At 36.9% G+C, this 23,991-nt stretch overlaps 1 protein-coding gene across 4 annotated transcripts in view; it reads right to left on the bottom strand.

Moving 5' to 3' along the window:
* The window catches only part of gria3b (glutamate receptor, ionotropic, AMPA 3b), a 116,658-nt gene that overhangs the window by 65,287 nt on the left and 27,380 nt on the right, over positions 1 to 23,991 (bottom strand). For all 4 annotated transcript variants that reach the window (XR_009274170.1, XM_058797932.1, XM_058797933.1 and 1 more), the window contains exon 3: positions 20,836 to 21,075. Coding sequence is in view for 3 of the 4 variants with exons in the window: in XM_058797932.1 (XP_058653915.1) it covers positions 20,836 to 21,075 (240 nt within the window). In the remaining variant the exon portion in view is untranslated. The remainder of the gene's footprint in view (positions 1 to 20,835; positions 21,076 to 23,991) is intronic.

Raw genomic sequence — 23,991 nt, 5'->3', positions numbered from 1 at the left:
AAATTACAGCTAACAGGAATAATTCAACATTAAGTGGCTGTGTTTTTCGTAATTTGTACGTTGCTCTGGATAAAAGCATCTGTTAATTTATATATGTTAATATCTACCATTGCCTGCAGCTGAATCACCTCTGAAATGAACAGAACCCAGAATCCCTCATGATGAGAGCACTGCAGATGAGCGCTGGACTTTATATTGCAACGAAATAGAAAGTTTCTGAATTTACCCCAGAAATCTCATTGTATTCGTGAGAGAGATCATTTGGACACATCAAAGCGAGTTTCGTTTCTCTTCAACTGCACCACGCAAACACCGGAGGAACAGGAAAAGACAATGTCATTGACTTTCAGTTAGTTTACTCATACTTCATGTTTCATTAGGCAGATATTGCTTTCTCCCGAGAACAGCCGCTCCCTGGGTTGTAGCTGGGAATGAGCGCACATTAATGAGCAACGTCTTCTTGGATACTTAATCTTCATACTGTAGTCCTCTGCCACAGCCAAAATAAATACCATCTTATCATTTGATGAGTGTTTGCTTCTGCTCACCTCACGCTAAGAGCGGACGGGCGCATCTTTAATAATGCACAGCTACCGGCATGCACGGTTCGACCAAATTCCCCACCTCTCGGTGCACGCGCTTGTTGTATTGTGTAATAAAGAAGATAGATTGGAAGTATCCTATGTGTGCTTTGCAGAAGCGGTTGAGGAGGGAGAGAGTCTTTGATGTGGTGTGTTTATTCTAATTAAAACCATCTCGAGCCAAGTACAGTTCTAATCGGCCAGACAGCCGATTCGAAAATCAAAATGCAAAGCAGCATGTCAAGCATATCTATAAAAGAGCATGCATGCAGCTGGGTGTAGGGGCTCTCAGCACTGTTTTTCATTTGCACAGCCTACAGACTGCTGGAGCCTGCGGGTACACACACACACACACACACACACACACATGCACAGGACAGTAAACACCTCCGCAAAAACACATAGCCCACACTTGTGGATGGATGCTATTCAATTATCTGTTACATCAGCCATATGACTCATAAAATGATGTGAGCACACTTTTATTCTGGGCAAGAAAAATATCAAGTCAATTTCAATATCTAATCTACCTTAGTGTACCTTTCGCTCCCCCCAAAAGCATTAAATCAAAGGTTTAAAAATACAACAGACCAGGGAGTTTCATGCTCCTTCGCAGCAACTGGAGCAAGATAATGCTTTTAATTTTTGATTTACATGATTCCTGGAGTGTAATGTTTCAAAAGGGTAATGGTGAAATATTCCATTAGGAAGGAACAAACATGACAAAATACACAAAACCAGCCTGAGCGCAACAAATGTTAATATCATGCTGGGTTATCATTACTATCTCAGTTCAGTAAGAAAAACCCATTAAGGAGGAATAACTTACAAATGATGGTCTTATTTCCATTTATCCAAGGCTTAGCTGATCTAGCTTCACTTCAAACAGAGATCAGCACACGTCTGCTAGTGTAGACATATACAGTATGTATGACGACAAACAGGTGTCTCAGCAAAATAACCACAAGGGAAGTTCATTGCATTAACTACAGACGTCTGTTTGCTTTGAAATATATGTCACTTGCTTTGATATTTTGTGGTCTAATGCATGACATTCATACTTGTTAAGTGTGACTTTTTTGGGGCCGCTGATATCTGAAAATCCTGGAGCTATTATTAGCCAATCAGAGCCTTATGATGTCATCAACTTTCATCTAATTCCTTAAAGTATTTATTTCATAACTTAATACCTGATTGTACTCTTTTTCTGATTTATATCATTAGCCTCGGCACGTATTGATTGACTGATTGATTGATATTTTGTCATTTTGTTTCTTATTACTTTTTCTGTTGTATGTTGTATGCATACTGTAAGTGTACAGAGTTCAGTATTTGCATTCAAACGAAAGTGCATGTATAGTGTTTACTTATATTTTTATTAATTATTTAATACCATTTTTAATTAAATAAACAAATAATTATGAAAGTTTCCACAGTTACAAAGGAGCCACTACAAAAATTATTTTAATTAACATATTTGCTTATTTAATTAAACAAATGCAAATAAATATCATCACCTTTGTGAGGGTTTTGAGATCTAAAATGCAAAGTAAAATCTAATCTAATATTGCTTGCCCAGTGTGTGTTGTGAGCAAATGTCAACACTAATTCAACCCATATGTTTGTTCAGTCTCATTAATCTGTTATTTTCATGTTAATTATGCAGATTGATACATGTCTCCTCATACTGATGTCATATTAAGCTCCTCATAATTTCATTTCTTTATAATGTTCTCTGCATGTTGCATGTTTGCTCACACACATTACATGTTTGCTTGATATATACAGCAACATCACAGTAATCAGCTGTGCTAGCTGGCTGTTTAAAGCAAAGAGCAGGTCATTTTGTCTTGTATAACATTTCTAATGAGAAAAAAAAAATAAAAAAAGTGCTCCCAGCAGTAATTTCATGGTTGCCAGAGCTGTTGGTGGCTAGGTGAGCGAACGGCCTTATTCCAGGTTTAGTCAGCAGCGGACATTACAAAGCAATCTGCCTCTTTTTGTATAGTTACCACTATACGTCTCTAAACATGCTTCTGACAAAAGACACATGCGCTCACCTTGGAATAGCTCTGAGCTGCTTTTCCACCTGGAAAGTAGAAAATTAGCTATTTGTCCTCTGAGGCGATATAACACATCACTGCATTGAGTTTATCAGGACCACTGTGGTGCCGCAGAGCAAAATAAAGGGCCTGTTTTTGTACAGTCCTTTTTAAAAATAAGCTTCTTTATGTCCTTAGGTCTTGTCTCAAGTGTCCTGAGCTGTCATTGTGTCACAGCTGATTAATTCCACCTCGTGCATAATTTAGCCTCTGATGCAGCGGCACAGGAGATGCTTGTGTGAAAGATCTACTGTACAGCTGATCATTTTTGGATTGTCACATCAGTGGACTTGAAAATCAATAATAGTCTTGGTCTTTAAACACATCCATTTGGTGAGACAAAGAACCCTCAGTGCTATAAGTATAGATAACTTAATTTGCAAACCATTTATGTATTTACTGTATGTATGTATGCATGTATCTATATTTATTAATTAATTAATTTTGTCTTTTTTAAATGTTGTTTATTTAGTGTTTCTTGCTAGAAAATAACATAATCATATAAATTATGTAAATTTAAACTGTATTTAGACATGAATGTAACTGTTGCAAATTATATTTATTTACTTATTTGCTTATTTATTTATTTAAATAAGGTCTAAATAAGGTAAGCAACTGTCTACATCAAAACAGTACATTGTTTTTAAATTTGTTATTCACTGTTCAACCCTGTTGTCCTGTTAATAACTGCAGACTGTCATTTGGCATCAAACCAGTAAGCCCAACCAGTAAGTGACAACTTTATACAAGCTAAATATGCAACCCTGTTACAAATTCCGGTATTTATATATGTATTTATGTCTTTATTTAATTGTATTAATTTAAATATGATCTTTATTCCATTTTTCTTATTATAAAACAAACATGCAAATCAGCGTTTAACCTTTGTAAACTGTATTCAGACATTACATTAAAAGGGTTGAAAATAGTCATTTATTTTCAAGTCCAAGAGGTTTCAAGTCCTATTTTGTACTCTTTTATTTGGACAGAATCCAGCATATATTATTGTCTACATCAACACTGTCCATTATTTTCATTTGTTTACATGTGTTCAACCCTGTTACCATTTTGTATTTTAATTAAAATTATTGTCTACATCAGAATGGCCATGTATGTACTGTATGTATGTATGTATGTATGTATGTATGTATGTATGTATGTATGTATCCATCTATCTATCTATCTATCTATCTATCTATCTATCTATCTATCTATCTATCTATCTATCTATCTATCTATCTTGATTTTAACATGATTCACTGTTCAAACCTGTTACTAATCGCAACCGTTTATACAAATTCCAACCCTATTCAATGTTTCTTGCTAGAAAATAACAATCAAAAATTAGAAAGACAGTGGTTGCAAATAATAATACTAATAAACATGTATAAAAGTTTCAACTCTTATTTTGTACCCTTTTAGAATCCCTTTTTAGATTATTTGTTATATAAGAGCAAAGGGACCAGGAAGAAAAATCTCAATTAATTCAGGGGAGTACCAGAGCACTCCAGAGAAGCGCATAGATGAACAGTGATGTTAAAAATAGATGGAAGGGCAAGGGTTAAAAAGGGCCATTCCATTCAAAGCTGTTCATCAACGGTTGTGAACATGATACGGCCATTTCCTCTTCCTGAGGTTGACTAATGAAATAGAGCGATGATCTAACTAAGTGTGGTCATCTAATCATCCCATTCACAGGCGCCTTGGCCCCTGCACCGCCCATCTCTGCCAACTGTGCCAGGCGGCATTCATCCCCTGCGTTAAACTGAAAGCCGCTAAACAGGCTCATTATTGTGAATTATGAGAGTTTAATGCAGAGCCAATGGCCTTTCATTTAGAGCATCCTTTTGAGATTCTTCAATGAGCTGCAGGGAAGGTCTCTGTGTCTCAACATTAAATCCATTCAAGGGCTTCCTTCCATTCACAGCATTCACAGGCACGTTCATCACTCCGCATTGTGCCTTTCCATTGATTTTGTCCAACACTGGCCACACTATGAAGTGCATGAAGTGACTCAAGGGTACCGCTGCAGCATAACTTACATTAATGGAGGCCATAAAATATGCATTTTTATATGTAGTTCATGTGGGGGATGTCTGACCTATCTCCACGGCAGGTCGCTAAACTTAGCAGACCTCAGGAATAATTCATTCAGAATCGTCAGAAACTGTCAGTACAAATGCAAATGAACAATGTTACTGTTACAATTGCTGACAATCATTTACTACAATGGCATCTGGCGTTTAAATAGAGGTCATTGGAGTGTGCGCTACATCAGAGGTGTGTGAATGAGTAATCAGGAAGTGTGCAAAGAAAGCACTTCTAAAAATGGAGAATGGGGAATTGCAATGCATAGATATCAGCTAATCAGGGATGTACAACTATATATATATATATATATATATATATATATAAAATTAAATGAAATAAATTAAAGCACAAAAATGTATAACAGGAAATAAATAAAAACTAAAATAAAACTTAAATTAAATTAAACTGAAATAGATATATTTTTAATTATTAAATAAAATAATATATATACAGTGTATATATATATATATATATATATATATATAAGGGGTGTAATGGTATGTAATGGTAACAAATATGATGGTTCGGTACGTACCTCAGTTTTATCACGGTTCGGTATGATATCGGTACAGCAGGGGGAAAAACTAAACTTTTTTTTTTAAATAAACAGTGGTTTACTGAACAAGTTGCTCTTTCTTTAAATACATTCAGTTGTAGTTTAAATTTTCTTAGTGATAAAAATATACCTCAGCTTATGCTTAAAACTATAGGGAGCCCTTTTACATTATAAGGTTACAATTAGGCCTAACAACTTAACCCAAACTTAAATTTAATTACTATTTATTTTTAAATAGATGATCAACACTCAACTTAAAAAAAAATAAAAAATACAAAATTGTATGCAAACATGTAAATTGCACATAATGCAGTTTTTAAATTAACTTATAAATAATAAAAGTTCTAGGTTATTTGTTAAAATATATTCAATTACACACTGGTTGTCATAGCATGTTTCATAACAGATTCATTTAAACATACATTAAATAATTAAGACTAACAGGTTTAGTAAAATGTAATGAGTATATGCTGTAATATTTGGCGAAATGCTCCTCTCTAGACTTCATTTCTCTAGTGAACTAATGAGCTGTGGACACTGATGACCTGCTGAGGTAAATGAAATGCTACGTGACATTTTATTTCCACGCTGTTTTGTTGATGTCTTTCCGCAGTTCAAACACTGATTGAACAATTACATGAGGCATGAGATGTTCAGTCATGTTTAGTCGCGTTAAAACTAGTGGTACAGAGGAAGGAAAGATGGTGTTCACTCGCGCTCCGCTCTGCACAAGTCTGCAGCACGTCACGGCTCAGACACGGGAACCGGAGCTGATCACGGTGCTCGAGTCAATGCTTGTGTGGGGTTTATACCAGCATGTCTCTGAACCGTCCCAGAAGCGGCTCTCCAAGGCGTTTATACAGCAATCTGTCATGCCACATCAAAGATTGTCAAAACGGCATTTATTATTTGAATTTCCTGAAAAATAAAAATAAAAATAGGCTACTGTATTCGTTCCGTACACATGCGTACCAAACCGAAAGACCCATACTGAAACGGTTTGGTACAAATACATGTACCGTTACACCCTAATATATATATATATATATATATATATATATATATATGTATATATATATATATTATTAACATTCAAATATGATAAAAAAAAAATGCTATATGAGCAATATCTCAGGAGTAGCCGTGCGATATCATTATCGTTCTATCTGGCCTGCTTTTGGGTGGGTTCAGGAGTGTTGAATGGCCGCTGATGCCCTGGAGCTCACAGGCTTCATTTATAAAAAATTGTGTAGAAACTATACAAATGATCTTGAAATTGTGCCGAATTGTTTCAGATCTCTGCCTTGTAAACGCCCCCTAATTAATGACATTAGCATATAAAAGAACAACACATTCTCACTCCCATCGCTTGGTCAGGACACCTGTGGCGTCGCTTTTTGATACACAGGGTACCCCTTTAGCATAATTTTTCGACGTGCAGGGTACTCCATTGCTTTATAAATAAGAAAATAAGAAATATGCCGACGCTAAAGGCATTGGGAATTTTATCGTTTTGATTATATATTGGGTAATAACATTGCCATTATTGCATGGTTGGGATGTGATTTTTCAATGTAAACAGTCGCAACACTTTTATTTACATTACACTACCACATTTATGAGCACTTAACCCAACCCCTGCCCCTAAACCTACCATTTGCCCGATTGCATCATGTTAAAGTATGGGTGTATCTTTTTGAATGAGATGTGAGCACGTTAATGGAGCGGGATCATTTTCAGCAATTAAAACCTAATGTTTAACTCTCTTCTTCGCATAAAGACATCGTATGGCTTCAAAAGACTTGGAATGCAACACGGCTTGTTTGTAATACTTTTATACTGCTTTTTATGGTCAGTGTTTGCAATAAATAACTGTGACTGTACTTTTATTTGACTGTTATGTGTTTTATATTGTTCAGTGGGTAGGTTTAGGGTAGGGGTAGGGGTGGGGTTAGGTGCTCCAATGAAAGTATAAATTTATATAAAATGATTTATATTTTTACTAATGCATGCAAACCATTAAATTAAGGCAAACAACTGAAAGCAATGGAGGACCCTGCACGTTGAAAAATGACGCTAAAAGGGTACCTTGAGCGTCAAAAAGTCCTGACCAAGCGTCAATATGTGTTGGGAGTGAGAACGTGTTAAAAAGAACACAAGTCACCGTCCAAATCCTTGAGAATGGCGAGAATTGCTTAAATTTCCAAGTACCTGCAGTACTGCGACTCTCTGACACAAGAAGTGCATATGTCTGCTTAGACCCTGACATGGCGCTAAACACCCCAGACAGCAACTTAGTTTTGGCCCAGATCCAGCCCACATCTGGCCGTGTGAAATCCATGCAGGCCAGATGTGGGCCGGATCTGGGCTGACACTGCTTGCTGTCCAGGACTTTTCTACATCAAAGGCCATTTTTGTTTATATACTGTAAATGTTGGCATAGATTTTAGCAGAGCAAACTAGATCAGTCCATGCATACACACGTTTTATAAATTAGGCCCCACACCTCCGAATACGTCATTTTGGGGGAGGGAACTTGGTGCAGACATTTACCAGACAAAAATATATGTGAAAAATTGTGTCCCGTAAGGGTCAGGTCACTAACCCACCCCCCAAAATCTCTTAAAAATACCGACTGCAGGTCAGCTCTGACACTGTTGTTGTTCGTCATATAGCTCTGCTATTGTCAGGTCATTGATTACACACAGACTCAGGCATCGCATGCGTATTGATTTGTGGCATGTTGAAATGTTCACAGGTGGTTGGGTCATTTGAAGGACACTCACCAATTTGGGGCTTTAATTACTATGCACGTATAAAATGCATCATATGCTGTTATATTGCTCGTACCATGAGAGTACGAGAGTATCATGCCCCTGGTAATAACAAAAATGAATTCAAGAATCCTGCCAGTGGGACAAAACCAAAGAAAAATAGTCTGCTTGATGTATTTCTCCTCTGTGCATCCTAAATGTTTTATTATTATTATTATTATTTTTTTATTCAAAATAATGATTTGTTGTTCAACATTTGTGATGTTTTTCTTCACCAACTGTGAAATATGGATTTTAATTGTGCTGCAGTGGGAGGAAAAAGCTCTCATGGTGGGAGGACTTGGCTTCTCTGTTTTATTTACCCTAATGAAAAGCTTTTAGTCAATAAAGAAAGGATATTGCTGGATTTAGCCTGACACACATCACAAACCATCTTCACTTACAAGTCCTGCCATGCAATATTGAGTGCTGTTGTCTTGGGCTTGGTAACGGTTCATTGCACAAGGCTTCTGAGAAAAATGCTGGCCATTTTCTTTCTGCCTGACCAGAATTTACATTTAAATAGTAGTGTTATAGGGATAGTTCACACACACACAAAAAAGTCATTACCATCATGTCGTTCCAAAACAAAACAGCTAAAATTTGGTCAAAAGCTGAACATCCTGGCCACTTCTGAGTGTACAAATCCATAATAATTCTGTAAGAAATATGGTCCATAAGACTTCCGCACATGATAGCTATAAAGTTGTTATGTTTTGCCTGCAGTAGTTAACATCCTAATGGAGCGGCAACGACTTCAATTTTAGTTTGTGCACTAGTCATTCAGACAACAAATATGATATTTTTATCTTGCATTTGCATTTTTTGAAGCTTGAAAGCTCCAGTCCCCATTCATTGGAACTGAATGAGAAGAAGAGATGTCATCCAAAATTTCTCCTTTTATGTTCTATAGAAAAACGGAAGTCGGGTTTTAAATGAAGTGAGGATGAATAAACAATGACAGGTTTAAATTTCCGGTCAAACTATTCCTTTAAAACAAATCTAAACGCTCTGTGCAACATCCATTCATTTCTGAACACATACTGTATATGTTCTAGAATATTTAGTATGTAAACATTATAATTCATTCCCTTCCAAGCAAACACAGATCCTGATCCCAGCTCAGTGAATGATCTGTTTATCAGGACATTTCACATTTGGTTCTGGCTGTATCAGTCATTTGTTAAACAGTTAATCGGTGTGGGCACGCTTTAGCACGGGCCAGTGAAATCGTATTTTTCATAGCTGCTGCAAATGAAAAATGATAAATTTGTTTTTTCATTGAACAAGCCTTGTATTGACAGTTGAGGCAGTGCTCAGTAGTTGTGTATGTGTGCATTATGCAGATTAGTGTTTTCTACTGCACATCACCCCCCTCCCCCACACACACACATACATACATACACACATTTAGTAATGGATTGCAGTCATTACACTGAAGATGTTCTCATGCCAGCTGTATCGCTCGCAAACACCACACAGTAGTGATGCGCGGATGGCGGTTGTATCCGTGGGTAATCCGTGGGCCGGGTGGGTCATGTAATAAAAAAATACATTCTAATTAATTGGGGGTGGATGAGATAAATCATTAGTGATGCAAATATTCTCTAAAATATGAACGTGTTTTAAATTGATTTTTTCATTAGGCAGACAGATGCACAGATTTCATTTTTGTGTGTGTTCGCCTGTTCGGGAAGTTGCAGTGACAGATACAGTGGCATTCCAGATAAAGTTTGAATGGAGTAAAGCGTGTGTTTATGCTATTAAGAAAGTGTAGACTATAATCTGGCCAAAGAAGAACTTTTGATTTTTAATTAAATGTTCATATGAAGCAGCCTATTATCATTGTATTAGCCTGTTACCATTACCCCTTACGGCTCCGTCCTCCACGCGGTGCCAAATCACACCAGTAGCGAAGGTATAATATATATATATATAGGTATAAACACAAGCATTGACTTGACTAGAGCGACCGTGATCAGCTCCGGTGGCCGCGTCGGAGCCGTAATGCGCGGCAGACGTGATGCGCAGATCAGCTCTCACATCACTGAATCTGCTGTTAAAAATGAACCATCCATTCATCATATCATCGTGCAAAACCAAGAATTAGTCTAATTAGAATCATTGTAATGTGACGATCAGGTGCGGGTCGGGTCGGTTATCTAAATCAGAGAAAAATATAGGTGCGGGTGGGCGGCGGGCGGATAATTTATTTGAAGCAGTGAATTCAGGTGACGTTTGAACTCATCCGCGCATCTCTACCACACAGCCTCATAACACAGACATTACAGGAGTCGTTTATGTGAGGGGTAGTGTAAATTCATTACAAGTGAGAAAACAATCACATGAAATAACGATGGATGTTATGTATCACCCAAATCTAGATTTTAAATGTATGCATATTTTTCACATTTACTGTAAACTAGGGCACAGCTACTCATTTATTGAGGGGTGTGCAACGGCACTGCAGACCTCCAATGCAAAAGATGCATCAAACCCATTTAAAATATATTATATTACATTGCAGTATGATTGTTTTATGTTTTTGAAAGAATTCCTTATGCTCAAAAAGGCTGCTCAAAATCACATTCTTAAAAATAAAGATTCTTTATTGGCACCAATGGTTCTGTGAGGAACCTTAAACATCCACGGAATCTTTCCATTGCACAAAAGTAAAATACTTAAAATAACTGTTGTCTATTTAAAAGCATTTTTAAATGTAACATAATATATTAAGATGTCAAAATTTTCACCATCATTACTCCAGAAACATTTAAGATTATTATTAATGACCATTATAAAAAGTCAAATATTATTTGACCAGTATACATTATATTATATTATATTATATTATATTATATTATATTATATTATATTATATTATATTATATTATATTATATTATATTATATTATATTATATTAATTATATTATATTATTATTATTGAGTGACTCTTCTGATTCAAATGAGTTGACTTAGAAAGAAAGAAAGAAAGAAAGAAAGAAAAATCATTTTAAAAAATCAATGAAAGTTTAATGATTGTATGGTTAGCTGCATTTTATTATTTGTATTCACCATCGTTTTTTCCCTGTAAGACCTTTCGATAAGACTTACGGCCCAAAAAACAAATTCATGTTGAATTGCATATGTTGCATACACCATTTTGTGTGTCCATGACATGCTTTTGGTTGAAATGATTGATTCAGTGTTTCAGGACTGAGCCATAGTCATTCCCTGATTATCCTGCATATCATTGACTGGACTGTATGATATGCAGGCATTGATCAGGGTGCAGAGGAAGGTGGACTGTAGTCTTCTCTCTCACTCCACATACACTAGTCATGCAGATGATGAGGTCAAGATAGCCAAGATCCTGCTCTGATGCTGCTCTGTACCTAAATAGATGGCTGGTGGGTCTCTTCCACTGAATGCCACTTATCTTTCTTTTCCAAAATTGCCAGTCACAAATGTCAAATGAAAGAAAAAGTGCTTTCATACTGCCAGAATGGCCCGCTGGGATGCTTTTCTACTCTTCTTTTTCTAGAAGACAGTCTTTTCATGGGATTCACAGTTCATGAGATAGAATTGAATTTGAATTGAATTCACCATGCCTCACAGGATAAAATGACAGGAAGAGGAATTTATGGAATTCAATGTAAAGAAATGTAACATATTTTGGAAGTGGAGGCATGGAACCCAGTTTCATGAGAATTCATAAGTATTGCGCAAATTGTCGATTTGGTATGAATTTGTATGATTTGTATGCAAACATCACAATGAATGTCCAAAATTCCTTATTCTTGCTATCCAAAATGTATATAATTTCAAATCTGGATTTAAATTGGAATTAAAAACTAATTTGCATGACCCTGTGTCCACCAGAATTATGAGAGTGGAAGACAACAGACAGCATACAAAACAAAACATAAAGCAAAATGGAGGTGGCGAGAGAAATGAAATACAGTACACACGAGATGGAAACAAGGAAGAAAGCATATAAGAGAGAGAATTCAAGCAATATAGTGGCCATGATGAAGCCTGAGTGAGGGAGAGAGAGCCACCGAACCCCATAAATCAAGTGGCAGTGAGTGTGCTGAATCAGGGACATGAGGTAAGGTTGATTGTGCCTGCGAGAGACAATAAACCCTGTAATCATCCGTCTCTGCTGCACAAGCCCGGCAATTATCTGCCCATACCTGACCGCCACTTCAGAAAGGGCAAAATCCATCTCACTTCTTCCCCACTGCTCCCACACACACAGCTTCTTCTCTTATACTTGCATGCATACAGCAGATAAATATATTCACACCTAAACTTATGTCAAGGAGAAACTTAAAGACTGCAGGAATAAAGAAGACTTCTAGTGTCGTTTGATTTGTTTCATCTGAAGGCCAAAACATAGTCTGCACAAGTATGCAGATGCAGGCGAGAATGTTTACCCAAACACAGTCTTGCCATAAAGTTTTATATTATTTTATACTATTATATATCATCCAAAAGCTGGCAACTTAGACAGGAAGAGAGTGTCTGACAGACATGCAAAGCAACCTGCCAGTTCGTTTTGGTTTTATGAGCTTTTAGAGGTTAGTTTATAGGAAATACAGTACACAGACCTGAAACTAGAAAAGAAAGAAAGAAAGTATTGCAGTTTTGCAAAAACATTTAAAAAATAAAATAAAATACAATTATAATAAAATTAAATAATAATAAAATTAAATTAAATAAATGCTCCTCTGAAGCAATGTTATTTCATAAGTACAGAAATTATTTCAGATACATATACTGTTCTGCTCATAGGTAACTAGTTTAACAACTACTAAGTGCCTGAAACAAAACTCTTTCAAACATTGTATCTCTCTAATCTGGCAAATATTAATCAGTTGCACTCATTGTTTCAATTTGGTGCCTAGTAAACATGCCTTTAAATTGTTGCCCAGCAATAACAGTAATAGGCATTAAAGAGAAAACTGTAGAACCAAGAACTGTTTGCGAGATGCTTTTTATTTAGTCTCTCATGTGTCATCTTCTCACTACCTGTCCTTTGCATGGGACAAATAATTGGTTTTTATTGAGTTGATGTGTGCCAGGGGGCAGACAGGGGAATCCTAGAATTATCCTAGAAATGGTCCTGTAGCAGTAACACAGCTTTATTCCTAGTAGATTTACAGAAGTTTTTACAGTAAATATACTGCACAGATTTTGTGTGTTTATGTGTGTGTGTGTATGTGTGTGAAACCAAATGCTTTGGAAAAGGCACTCAAATGTTCATTATAAATACCTTTTTTTTTGTTAATAATCCTAATATTCTTGTTTGTTTATATTACCATACCATTAATCCAATATATATATATATATACTGTATATACATGCACACTATTAAACATACTATTTACTGTAACACACTATTTAACATACTTATTAAGTTTGTGTTATCTGCATTGTCTTTTCATTGCAAAAATAAATACACTAATACACTAGAGGCAGTAAAACTCAGGCAACATTGAATCTTTTCACTCAAATTTTGATTTGCAGGGCTAGAGTTTGGATTAGGAAAGCTTAATTTTCTCCCAACATTATGTTATGACTTCAAAACAATTTTAACATGCAGTGAGATTTGAAAACTGATACTTTTGAACATTAGCGTCATATATACAGCTTCATATGAATGGGTTTTCCAACACAGATTTCCTCGGTAGCTCACGCAATGTTGCAATTGTCAGGTTTGCTTTTGTTAACAGTAATATCGTAATATTAGTGTTGCAGAAACGTCACCACAAGCACATATTTCCAATAAGTCTGAGTTGATCTAATCTCATATTTTGCTGTTTTGTTTTTGTACAGCTGATTCTCTTCTTTTTAGGAGGCACTGCCTCTTCAAAGAAAACATCTCAGGATGTATTCCTGGACCAACATCTTTTGTTATGTTCCTGTCAAACAAACAGAGTACTAAATCTATCCAACATTCTGTCCCAATCCCAAACTGACACAGACAATCAGAGAAATATGACAGGCCCTAGCCTTAACCTCTTACTTAAAACAGCTAAAGAAAAAATAATCCTTTAGATGGAATTAGATGGCGACCCATGCCAAAAACTAATAAACATCTTTGGCCAGCATCTCAGTGGTGTACCCATCCATGTCGCGTCAGGGTCATGTCATTTGATGTACGTGTCCATGTGACGTGCCAAGTGTCAACTTGACTCGAGGTTCCTGATGAAGTGCTTTAATAAACTCTGTTAATCCTCTCCTGGGGTTCCAGTAATAAGGATTACATTTCACTGCTGCCTTTAAGGGAGGGATGCTGGCTGGGCATGAGGCTTAGCTTAAATCTAAGCCAGTAATCTGAGCGAGAAGCTATAGTGTTTTAATGCAACATAATTGCTATGTTATTAGTTTGGCTGTCTTGCATTAGATGCAGGTGCCTGCTGTAATTAGTAATAATTTAGGCTGTCATTATGACACGTTCATTTAGTTTTCATTATTAAGTTCATTATTTAAAACATAAATGCTCACGCCTCTTAACCCTATACAAATTAATTCATAAGCCATTGGATAGATCCTACCCTGAAGTATTACCTAAATTTGATGCCTGACTATCAAATCAAAACTTTACTTGTTTCTCATAATAATGTAATGTCTTGTAATCTTCATTTTGGGTCTTTTTTTTTTTTTTTTTAAGCAAATATTGTTATATGATTAATTGCAAATGCTATTAAAATTATACATCACTTTAGGGGTGTCACAATATATTGCTATATAGTAAATAATCAAGGTCTTTCTTCAGCAAACATTGTTATGTGATTGATTGTTATTGTTTGCAGCAGTAATTGTAGTATCTGGTTGACACTCCAACACAGTAGGAGGCGGTATCACACCTCAATGCTGTTTGCCACACATCAGAATAAATGAAGCAGTGTGTATCTACAATCCCGGCTCCCCTGTGTGGGAGTTTTATGGATTCTGTAAAAAGACGGGGTGTTAGATACCCCATTCTGCAGGAAGTGCCGATCAACATTAGTTGTTTTTGTACGCTTTTGTACAGTTATGGCTACAAAATCTCTCTCTCTCTGCTTCTATACACTAAAAGGGTGTGTTCCACATACTTTTTAAAGCCCTTGCCTCTCTAACTTAGCTCTGTCTCATTGACTCGGATATATGCCATTGATTGCGTTGCATAAGACCCCACTACTGGCAAACCATTGCAGTCGGTTGAACTGGAACATCCTAAGCCCTTGATCACTTGGAATCTGCTATGAATTTGTTTTATGCACCATTCTATATGCCTATACTTTAGGTATGATTGGGCTGTTGGAAAAAGTATATTAAAAATAAATAAACAAATAAAATATTAATACATACAGTTTAATAAATATTAAACTATGACTGTGTAACAAACAGTCAGCATAAGGTAGCAATTGTGCGGTTAAATCTCTAAATCTCTAATAATATCATGCAGTAGAGTTGTGTGGGGTGGTGGTAAATTAAACACGATCTGCTGTTGCACTGTAGTATATGGAGCTTCTGAAATGTACATATGAAGCAGACTCGCTCCCTCAGTCAAAATCGAGGGGTTGAGGGTCTGTCCATATAAACTTCGCTCATCCACTTCACAAAGTCGAATGCACTTGAAAATAGCAGGAATTCCCTTGAGGGAAAGTTAACGAGTGTATGTCTAAAAGTGAAGTGGAACACACCCCTAGTTTGAATGTGATTAATTGAGCAAAAAAGAGATAAATAAACAAAAATCTGGCATTGTGACAGCCCTACATCATATAATGCATGTTAAAGCTGCAGTCCGTAAATTTTGCCTCTTTGTCGCCATCTGTGTTTGAAAACCTGGAATTGCAGCTCTGTGCGGAATTATCTTCCATGCGTGGGGTTGTACTCTGGCACAGCTGCAGCGCAGATGAATCTAATGTTTTGAGGAGTATATGTAGCTGTCAGTCACCGCACCGGTGTGGATATTTACGGTTCTTCGCAATCACAGATTAGTCTACGTTTTGGAATATATGACCCAAATAAGAATTTTCACCAGATATTGTCATCTGAACAGTAAGTAACAAGTCAGTCACGTTTGTTCTGCCCAACTGAGGAAAAAAGCATTACCATAAATCGCGCTACCAATGGTGATTAAATCTAACGATCGGTTAGCTCATATCACATTAAACCGTGCAAATGATTATTATTGTTATACTTTATTCTCAAATTAACAACATCAGCATTGCGTAATTATGAGTATAGTATGTATTAGCATGTAGATTTAAATTTATGTACAGTTCAATCTAATTGTCATGCCATTCGAATTTCATATTAGAAATTCTTTTAACCCAAAAAGCAAACTATGCTCCCTTCAAACTGGTTTTCTTTAAAAAAAACAAATCATGTGTAATCCCAGGCTATCTGTAATCAGAAGCACATTTAAAACTGGAATATAATTTAATTTCATTCACATGCGTTTCATTAAAAACACATAATCCTTTCTGGATTACAATCTGCCATCAAAATTATACATTTAATTATTCTAGCTGCTGTGAGAAAAGGCTATAAACGATCCGCCACCTGCAGCATCCTCACATGAGATTACCTACTAGCCGGGACAACTTTTTTATGTTTACAGACGTGACGTAATGACGCAGTGCCATGCTCGAATTTCCCACGAAAACCTACCCGTACCACTCAAATTAGAAAGCATTATTATAAACTAACCGTTGTGAATCGGGCTAAAGTAAGGTGATAGTTTTGAACACTGGCTGGTTATGTACTTGCTCAAATATTGATTTCGGATCATTTTTAACCAGAAAAAAGTTACGGACTGCAGCTTTAATGCAATTTGATTAAAATGCCAATCAATTTACATAATGTCCTTGGTTACATGTCCTGGAGTTTGAGAGATATGCTAAATCTGCTCTTTGTATTGTCTTTTACTGAACTGAGAAGCTCCTTGGCAACTTACAGGAAATGACCTTTAAATCGCAGTGAAACAAATCCAGGCGGAAGCTGCTATGAAGGACACATTGGGATGGGAAGGAGGGGGGATCATTGAGCTCTCTGAGCTAGCTCTGTGTCTCATCTAATTAGCGATGCGTTTTGCGGGAAAAACCATTGTGAACTCAACCGCAGGATGCTAGCGGGCTTTAATGGGACCCGAAATGCCAGTGTCACCGCCTCAAGCTTGTGTGCTGCCATGAGACGCTTTGACTCATCGCAGATTTCCTCAACAGAAAGCACTTGAGTTTAATTAATTGCTCAATCCGTCTGAGATGAGCGATGGGAAATGATGATTTCCTTGCGAGTGAATGAATGGTTAAATAGGACACGGTGCAGAAAGGCGAATGGTGGAACGGCGGTGCGTTGTCGACGCCGAAACCACAGCACAGATGTTGTGACTGCCGCAGAGGAGTTCACTGCAGTGCCATCTATAAAGTTCGGGAAGAGCAGAATCATTGGCCAGGTGTCTTCTGGGTCAAACGGAGATTGTGACCTCTTCATGATTAGTAAACACAAACCATGGCCCAAGAACAGGTGTGCTCGGGGGAGGGGGGTGATGAGGCATCGGCGCTGTTATGGCCCTGAATTTTAATTTGGTAACAAAGACATTTTAGGATCCTATTGTTTTACTGCCAATCCTCATATTGTCCATTTACTTGCATGCAATTCAAACGATGTCATTATTTACTCACCCCAGCGCTGTTTCAAACCCGCATGCATTTCTTTCTTCAGTGCAATACAAAAGGAGATGTTTGGTGGGATATTCACACTGCTTTGTTTTATACAGTTAAAATGAATGGGTGTCAGATGCCGGAAACCTCAAGAATGACAATACAATCATACCAAAGCAGTATAATAGTATTTTCATATGACACTCTGTGTCCTAACCAGATGTGATGCAGCACTGTGACACGAGATTTGTTAATCAGAGTGTTTGCTTTAACCAGTCATGTCAGCAATACGTGACAAGCAACAATATGGCCTTATTTTACTGCCAAATGTCGAGAGCGCATTATTGTAGCGCGAAAGCACATAAATATAATGCGCGAGCGCGAATCTCTCAGCTCGCACGCGGGTTTCCTTTGCTCTAGCACAAAACCGGACGCGCGCACTCAGTACGCTGCTCTCGCCCAGAGACGGTGCACGCACTTAAAACATGTCTCTCGTCTCACTCAAACTGTGCCCTGTTCACTCGAAAATCTCTCTGTGCTCATGAGCTAGATATTAATTATTTTCGTACCTGAATTAAACCTTGTCAAAAGTTATCAACCAATCAGATTTCAAAGATGGCTCTCATTGTAAATTTCTTTACAATGTAATACTACTTAGTCATAATAATCAAATATTAGAAATCAATCGGGTGCTTGGATGATTTGAAAATAACCTAGTTTAACAGTTTGGTCAAACCTCTCTGAACGATATATATATATATATCTTCTGATTTAAGACAGAACTTAGACAAGGGTCAGATGCACTATTCCCTAAACCAATACTTATTTGGAGACCAAATATAAAGACTCAAGACTTCATATAAAAGATCAGTGTTATGATAGTGTTATGATCATATGTCAGATACCTCAACTGAATTTAAAATCATTACAACAAATTCTCAGTTGGTATGATGCCAATAATAAGTAACAATTCCAATCAAATCAACATCAACTGCAAAAACAGATGTAAATGATGCAAGATATGTTCACAATAAATGTTCTGATAGCATCGCTGTTTGGACATTTATTGGGAGTTATATTTTCATTTTTTATTTATTTATTTATTTATTTTATCTAGTCTTTGTTTTCAGTTCTGATTTTAGTTAGATTTTTTAAATATTTTTTTTTCATGAAATCCCACTTCATATTAGCTACACATTCAATGACACTCTCCTCTAAAACAGTGAATATACAGTTATATGACAGTTACATGCAATTACATTGTCTGTAAATGCATTAAACGCATAGAATATAATATAGTTTATGACAAATATGAGACATTCATTATAGTGTTAAATTTGGTCTCCAAATCTTAAGTATCGGATTAGGGAATAGTGCACCTAACCCTTATTTAAATAGTTCTGTCTTAAATAAGAAGATATATATAGAGAGAGATTTGCGAGTGCACAGGGCACAGTTTGAGTGAGAGGAGAGACATGTTTTAAGTGCGCGCACCGTCTCTGAGCGAGAGCAGCGTGTATCTGAGCGCGCGCGTCCGGTTTTGTGCTAGAGCAAAGGAAACCCGCGTGCGATCGGAGAGATTTGCGCTCGCGCATTATATTTATGTGCTTTCGTTCTACAATAATGCGCTCTCTACATTTGACAGTAAAATAACGCCATACACAACAAAAGATGGTTTCTATTTCAGCGACGTTGTGGCTGACAGGTCAGGAAATTATTGTTTTGTATGATATTAAAATGGTTTAATTTGAGTTTGTATGTAATTGTGAAATGATTTTTATATTTTTTATTTATCCATGATAGATAGTTTACCTCAGATCTTGAAAACAACTTTGAATGGTCAAACTGTGAACTCTATTCTAAACAAATAAGTATATTTTATGACAAAGAGTGTATCAGTCACTGAATAAGTATTTTGAAAAATATTACAATGGTTTCATTTTTATTAATTTATGTAAATTTCCATTTCACAGTGAGTATGAGAAAGCAGTGCACTTGCAGAGAAAGCCCACCGACACACTCTTCTGATTGGCTGTCATTTGTGATTCACTGGGATCACATTGTGTCTGATTAGCACATAGTGTCTGCAAAATTATATCTTGCTGTTTCTCTCAATTCTCAGTTGCATTTCCAAACTGGTGCAACATGAATTCACTTCTAATGAATCATCAATTCGTTTTTGTCTGTTACTGACATAAACCAATTGGATGCCTTCAGAAAACGTGGACTGTACAGGGTGCAAGTTGTTATTTTATTTCATTATTTTATTTTTAAATGTTATTTTTTATCTTATTATTATTATTTAAAATGATTTATTTTTTTATTTTTATTTTTTTGTAACTTGAACACAATTTCATGGCAATCTGTAACTAATTTACATTTTGGTGAATTGGTGTCCATTTAGCATCAATTCAAACAAATCTCATTTGCTTACACCCAGTGATGGTTATGTTTAGGGGTGGGGTTAGGGGTGCACCTTCATGCTGTCTTTTTTTCTGAAAATCATATGTTTTTGTACAATTCACATTGTATAAATTCATACAAAATTGCCACCTTGTAATATCTCATGAGACAGGTCATTTTATTAGATTGACTTGTGGGTGAGTAAATGGTGAGTAAATGGTCTACAGTTTTCGTATTTGGGTGAGCCATTCGTTTAAAATAGATACATGTGTTTTTATGAACTGTTTGAAATCAATACCCCTGTTCAGTTCTAATGCAGATTAAGTTGTATTAGGAAAGTAAGGTGAGCTATTTAATAAGTAAAGTATTTTAGGGCCCCAAATTCGTCTATGCCGCTCAGAACTGGGGCACATCAGTTCTAAATTCATCATGTATCCAGAGATATCTGGACCTTTGCACCAGTACTGCAGGCGCTCTATCCAGACCCCAAGGACTCAAATGGGGCATCCATCCTCCATCATGCCCTGCTCCTTATGTGCTACAAACCCAGCAAAAACAATTCAAATCAGCACTAACTCATCTAGGCCGACCATTTCGCTTGGTGTTCCACAGGTAACTACGAGGACTTACCTCTGTCTGTGTCATAGAGGTAGACGAACTTGTCCCACTTGTAGTGAGACAGGAGACTCAGGACGGCACCCTTCAATGGAGGGCGCATCTGGATGACAAACTGCACGTCTGAGTCGATGGGGTAGCTGGGTGTGACGAAGGAGGTGTGGAGGGCCCCGCAGAAGGAGGTCAGTGTGTTCATGGACTTCTTGTCATAGAAGCCAAAGATGGCATACACCCCTCTGGAGAACTGCGAACAAACTGGAATCAGAGCAAGACAAGTTTGCTTAGTTTGTTTGTGACACAGTAAACAGTAAAAAGTGTCCAAAAACAACTCCAAAATTCTAACCCGATGCTTCCAAATGCAATCCAATGATTTTGGCATGTGAATAATTGCAATAATAGGAAAATCTGTACAAACATGGAAATTAGTTTTGACTGCATGAATATAAGCGGAGAAATAATTGCATTATTTCCAGCTGATGAAAGTGCTGTGTTGCATCTGACAGTGAGAAGCCATCAACACTCTTGCCTTAAACAAAACACAAAACTTCACGTCTGATTGGCTGTTCCTTATTCTCCCAAAACACTTGAAGCAAATGAAGCATAATTATGCACATCTCTATGAACCGATAACATCCAATTACTGACACAGAAATGTAACGGTTTGCAGAGAACCTCTGCTCATCTGAGTTATTGCAGTATTTAGCCAGGGGCAACAACATGGTTAGTTTTGTGTGCAAGAAGAAGTAATACACATTTGTATATTACTATAGATGCTAACTCTTAAAAGATATTTAAAAATGCTCATTATAACAACAGTTTTCACAAACAAATCATGCAATTTGTGGCTAAATTAACACAATGTGAGAAGAAGCATCCAAACTGGTTGGCCAGCATTTTTTTTTTCAGCTTTTCTAAGTTCATAATTCACTACTGGCTGATGAAATTCTGTGAAAAATCCAAGTTACCACCACATGTAGACATAAGTGGACTCCTACAAAACATTAACACCTCTGCCCTGCTTTACTTCAACAACAGTATGATTGGTAATGTTACAAAAGTACCTCTAAAAGCCCATTAAACTAATTCTAAATATAGGTGTTTTAAACAATTTCAGCCCTTTTGCTGACTCCCACCAGACCGAACCTCTGAATTAGACCACTCATCCCTTCAACCATAACCTTCCTCTAAAGTCCCGCGCCTTCACAGACATGTCAGCCAACCACAATGTGCAAAATTATTCACAGGCAGAATGTTTTTCTTTTTTTTCTTTCTCTAAATTTTTGCTTTACTTCAGAGGGTCCGCTAATTTGGAAGAAACTCTGCATTCATGTCATTCCAGAAAAATGAGAAAGTAATATTAGCTACTCATTAAGAAAATCCCAACCTATATGTGCCACATTGGAAGTAGACACAATAAAAAAAATCCATGCAACGTATGTATATAGATGGCTGATGTTAAACAGGAAAATCTTATAAATCTTATCATCAAAGGGTCTTTGTTGGAATAACCTACTAAGTGGACCAGATTTTATGCCTATAATCAAAAGTCTAACCAGGGTGGTGATTCCAAAATCCTTGTCTTCTGTATTGCTCAACAGCTGGTCATCCATACAGCTGCATTACTCCGGCACGATAACAGGCCTGCAGTGGAGTGACAATTATACTGTGCAGGGGCTAGTTAAGCTGCCCGTCTCCTCACCGGCTCTGTTGGTCTTCAACATTTCCCACAGTTTACTCTTAATTTGGTCCAGTTCTGACACAGCGTTTCTCCTGAGGGATAGGAGCTGGCTGCTTCCCTTCCATCAGTTGTCCTGGACTTATTAGGACAGGCTTTGAACAAACTCAAACCAAATACATAAATTATGTCAGATGCCTCTGCATGCAGTCGTCTCTCAACTCCAACTAAAGCCTGTTTGTGTTGGCCTGTCTACCCCAACCATCTGGATGTTTCCCTAAGCTTACTTGTTTCAGGCCTGGCACCTTTCTCTTCCTGAATATCTCTCTTCTCAAACCATAATTCTCAGTATCACTTGATATACAGACTAAGTTTGGGTTTTCCAAAGCACAAAGTGCACACAAGTAGTGTTGCTTTTCCAAAAGGATCATTATCTGAGTATTACATAAATTAATACCACTTAAATGAGACCATTCATTCTAATTTAATTAGTGAAAAAGGACAAAATAACAAGTTGGACAATACTGAACAATATGTTTTTGAAAAAGATTAATACAACAGTAATACAACTGGTTTACTGCAAAACAATTCTACACTATAAATCAGTAATAATAATAATAATAATAATAAAAGGTTTCATATGCATGCCTTGTTTCTTAATTTACTTGACAGATGACTGATTATGACTATAAATCTTAACTCTTTCCCCTCCAAACATGGAATTATGAGTGAATGAACTTTCAATTGATCTACAGAAATTTCTTGGGTTTTATTAAAAATCCTAATTTGTGTTTTGTAATTGAGCAAAAGTCTTACGGGTTTGAGTAATTGATTGCAGAAATTTTATTTTTAAGTGAACTAACTCTTTAATATTATCCAAAGAGCGTGGTTTGCAACATTAACGGGACACCCGGCATGAGTAAATACCCCAAGGCCCTTCTTGAACATTTCTGAACTTCTTTTTTGTTTTTTTTATCAGTGTGAAGTACAGTGTTTGTACTCTAGTCTTGCTTCATTCCTTAAAGTAAGTCCACGATATTGAGACAAATCTCAGTGCTTGGAGTCACTATGAGCCCTGTTTTGAAGCTCAAGCATTGCCTTCATTGCTTTTCATTACACGGAGAGTCCTAGCATGTCACGTCACATCTTGATAGCGTGTTTACTCCAGTGGGCGCGTGGCATGCAGCTGGGCTCATTGCAGCTCAGGGAACAGTGCTAAGCAATGTTAACGGCTCTCTGAATGGCTGAAGGATCCTTCCTCAGCCCCTCCATCTTTACCTTCTTGCCCCTGAGCAGCTAGCGCTCTCATTACCGCGCACTCATCAAAACACGCAGCGCCTTCATTCTGCTAATCAGGACGCTCTCTGCACTGCAGCAGGAACAATGCATTTCCACATGCCTGACTGCTCCAAATGACTGTGAGGCCACTGGTGTTGAAATGATAAGGACCATTAGAAAAGGCTCCATCCCAACGGCTGCGTTTGGGACTGAAATAA

This window comes from Onychostoma macrolepis, chromosome 14, assembly GCF_012432095.1.
Source record: "Onychostoma macrolepis isolate SWU-2019 chromosome 14, ASM1243209v1, whole genome shotgun sequence".
Classification (NCBI taxonomy): domain Eukaryota; kingdom Metazoa; phylum Chordata; class Actinopteri; order Cypriniformes; family Cyprinidae; genus Onychostoma; species Onychostoma macrolepis.
This window is presented reverse-complemented; position numbering and strand designations above follow the sequence as displayed.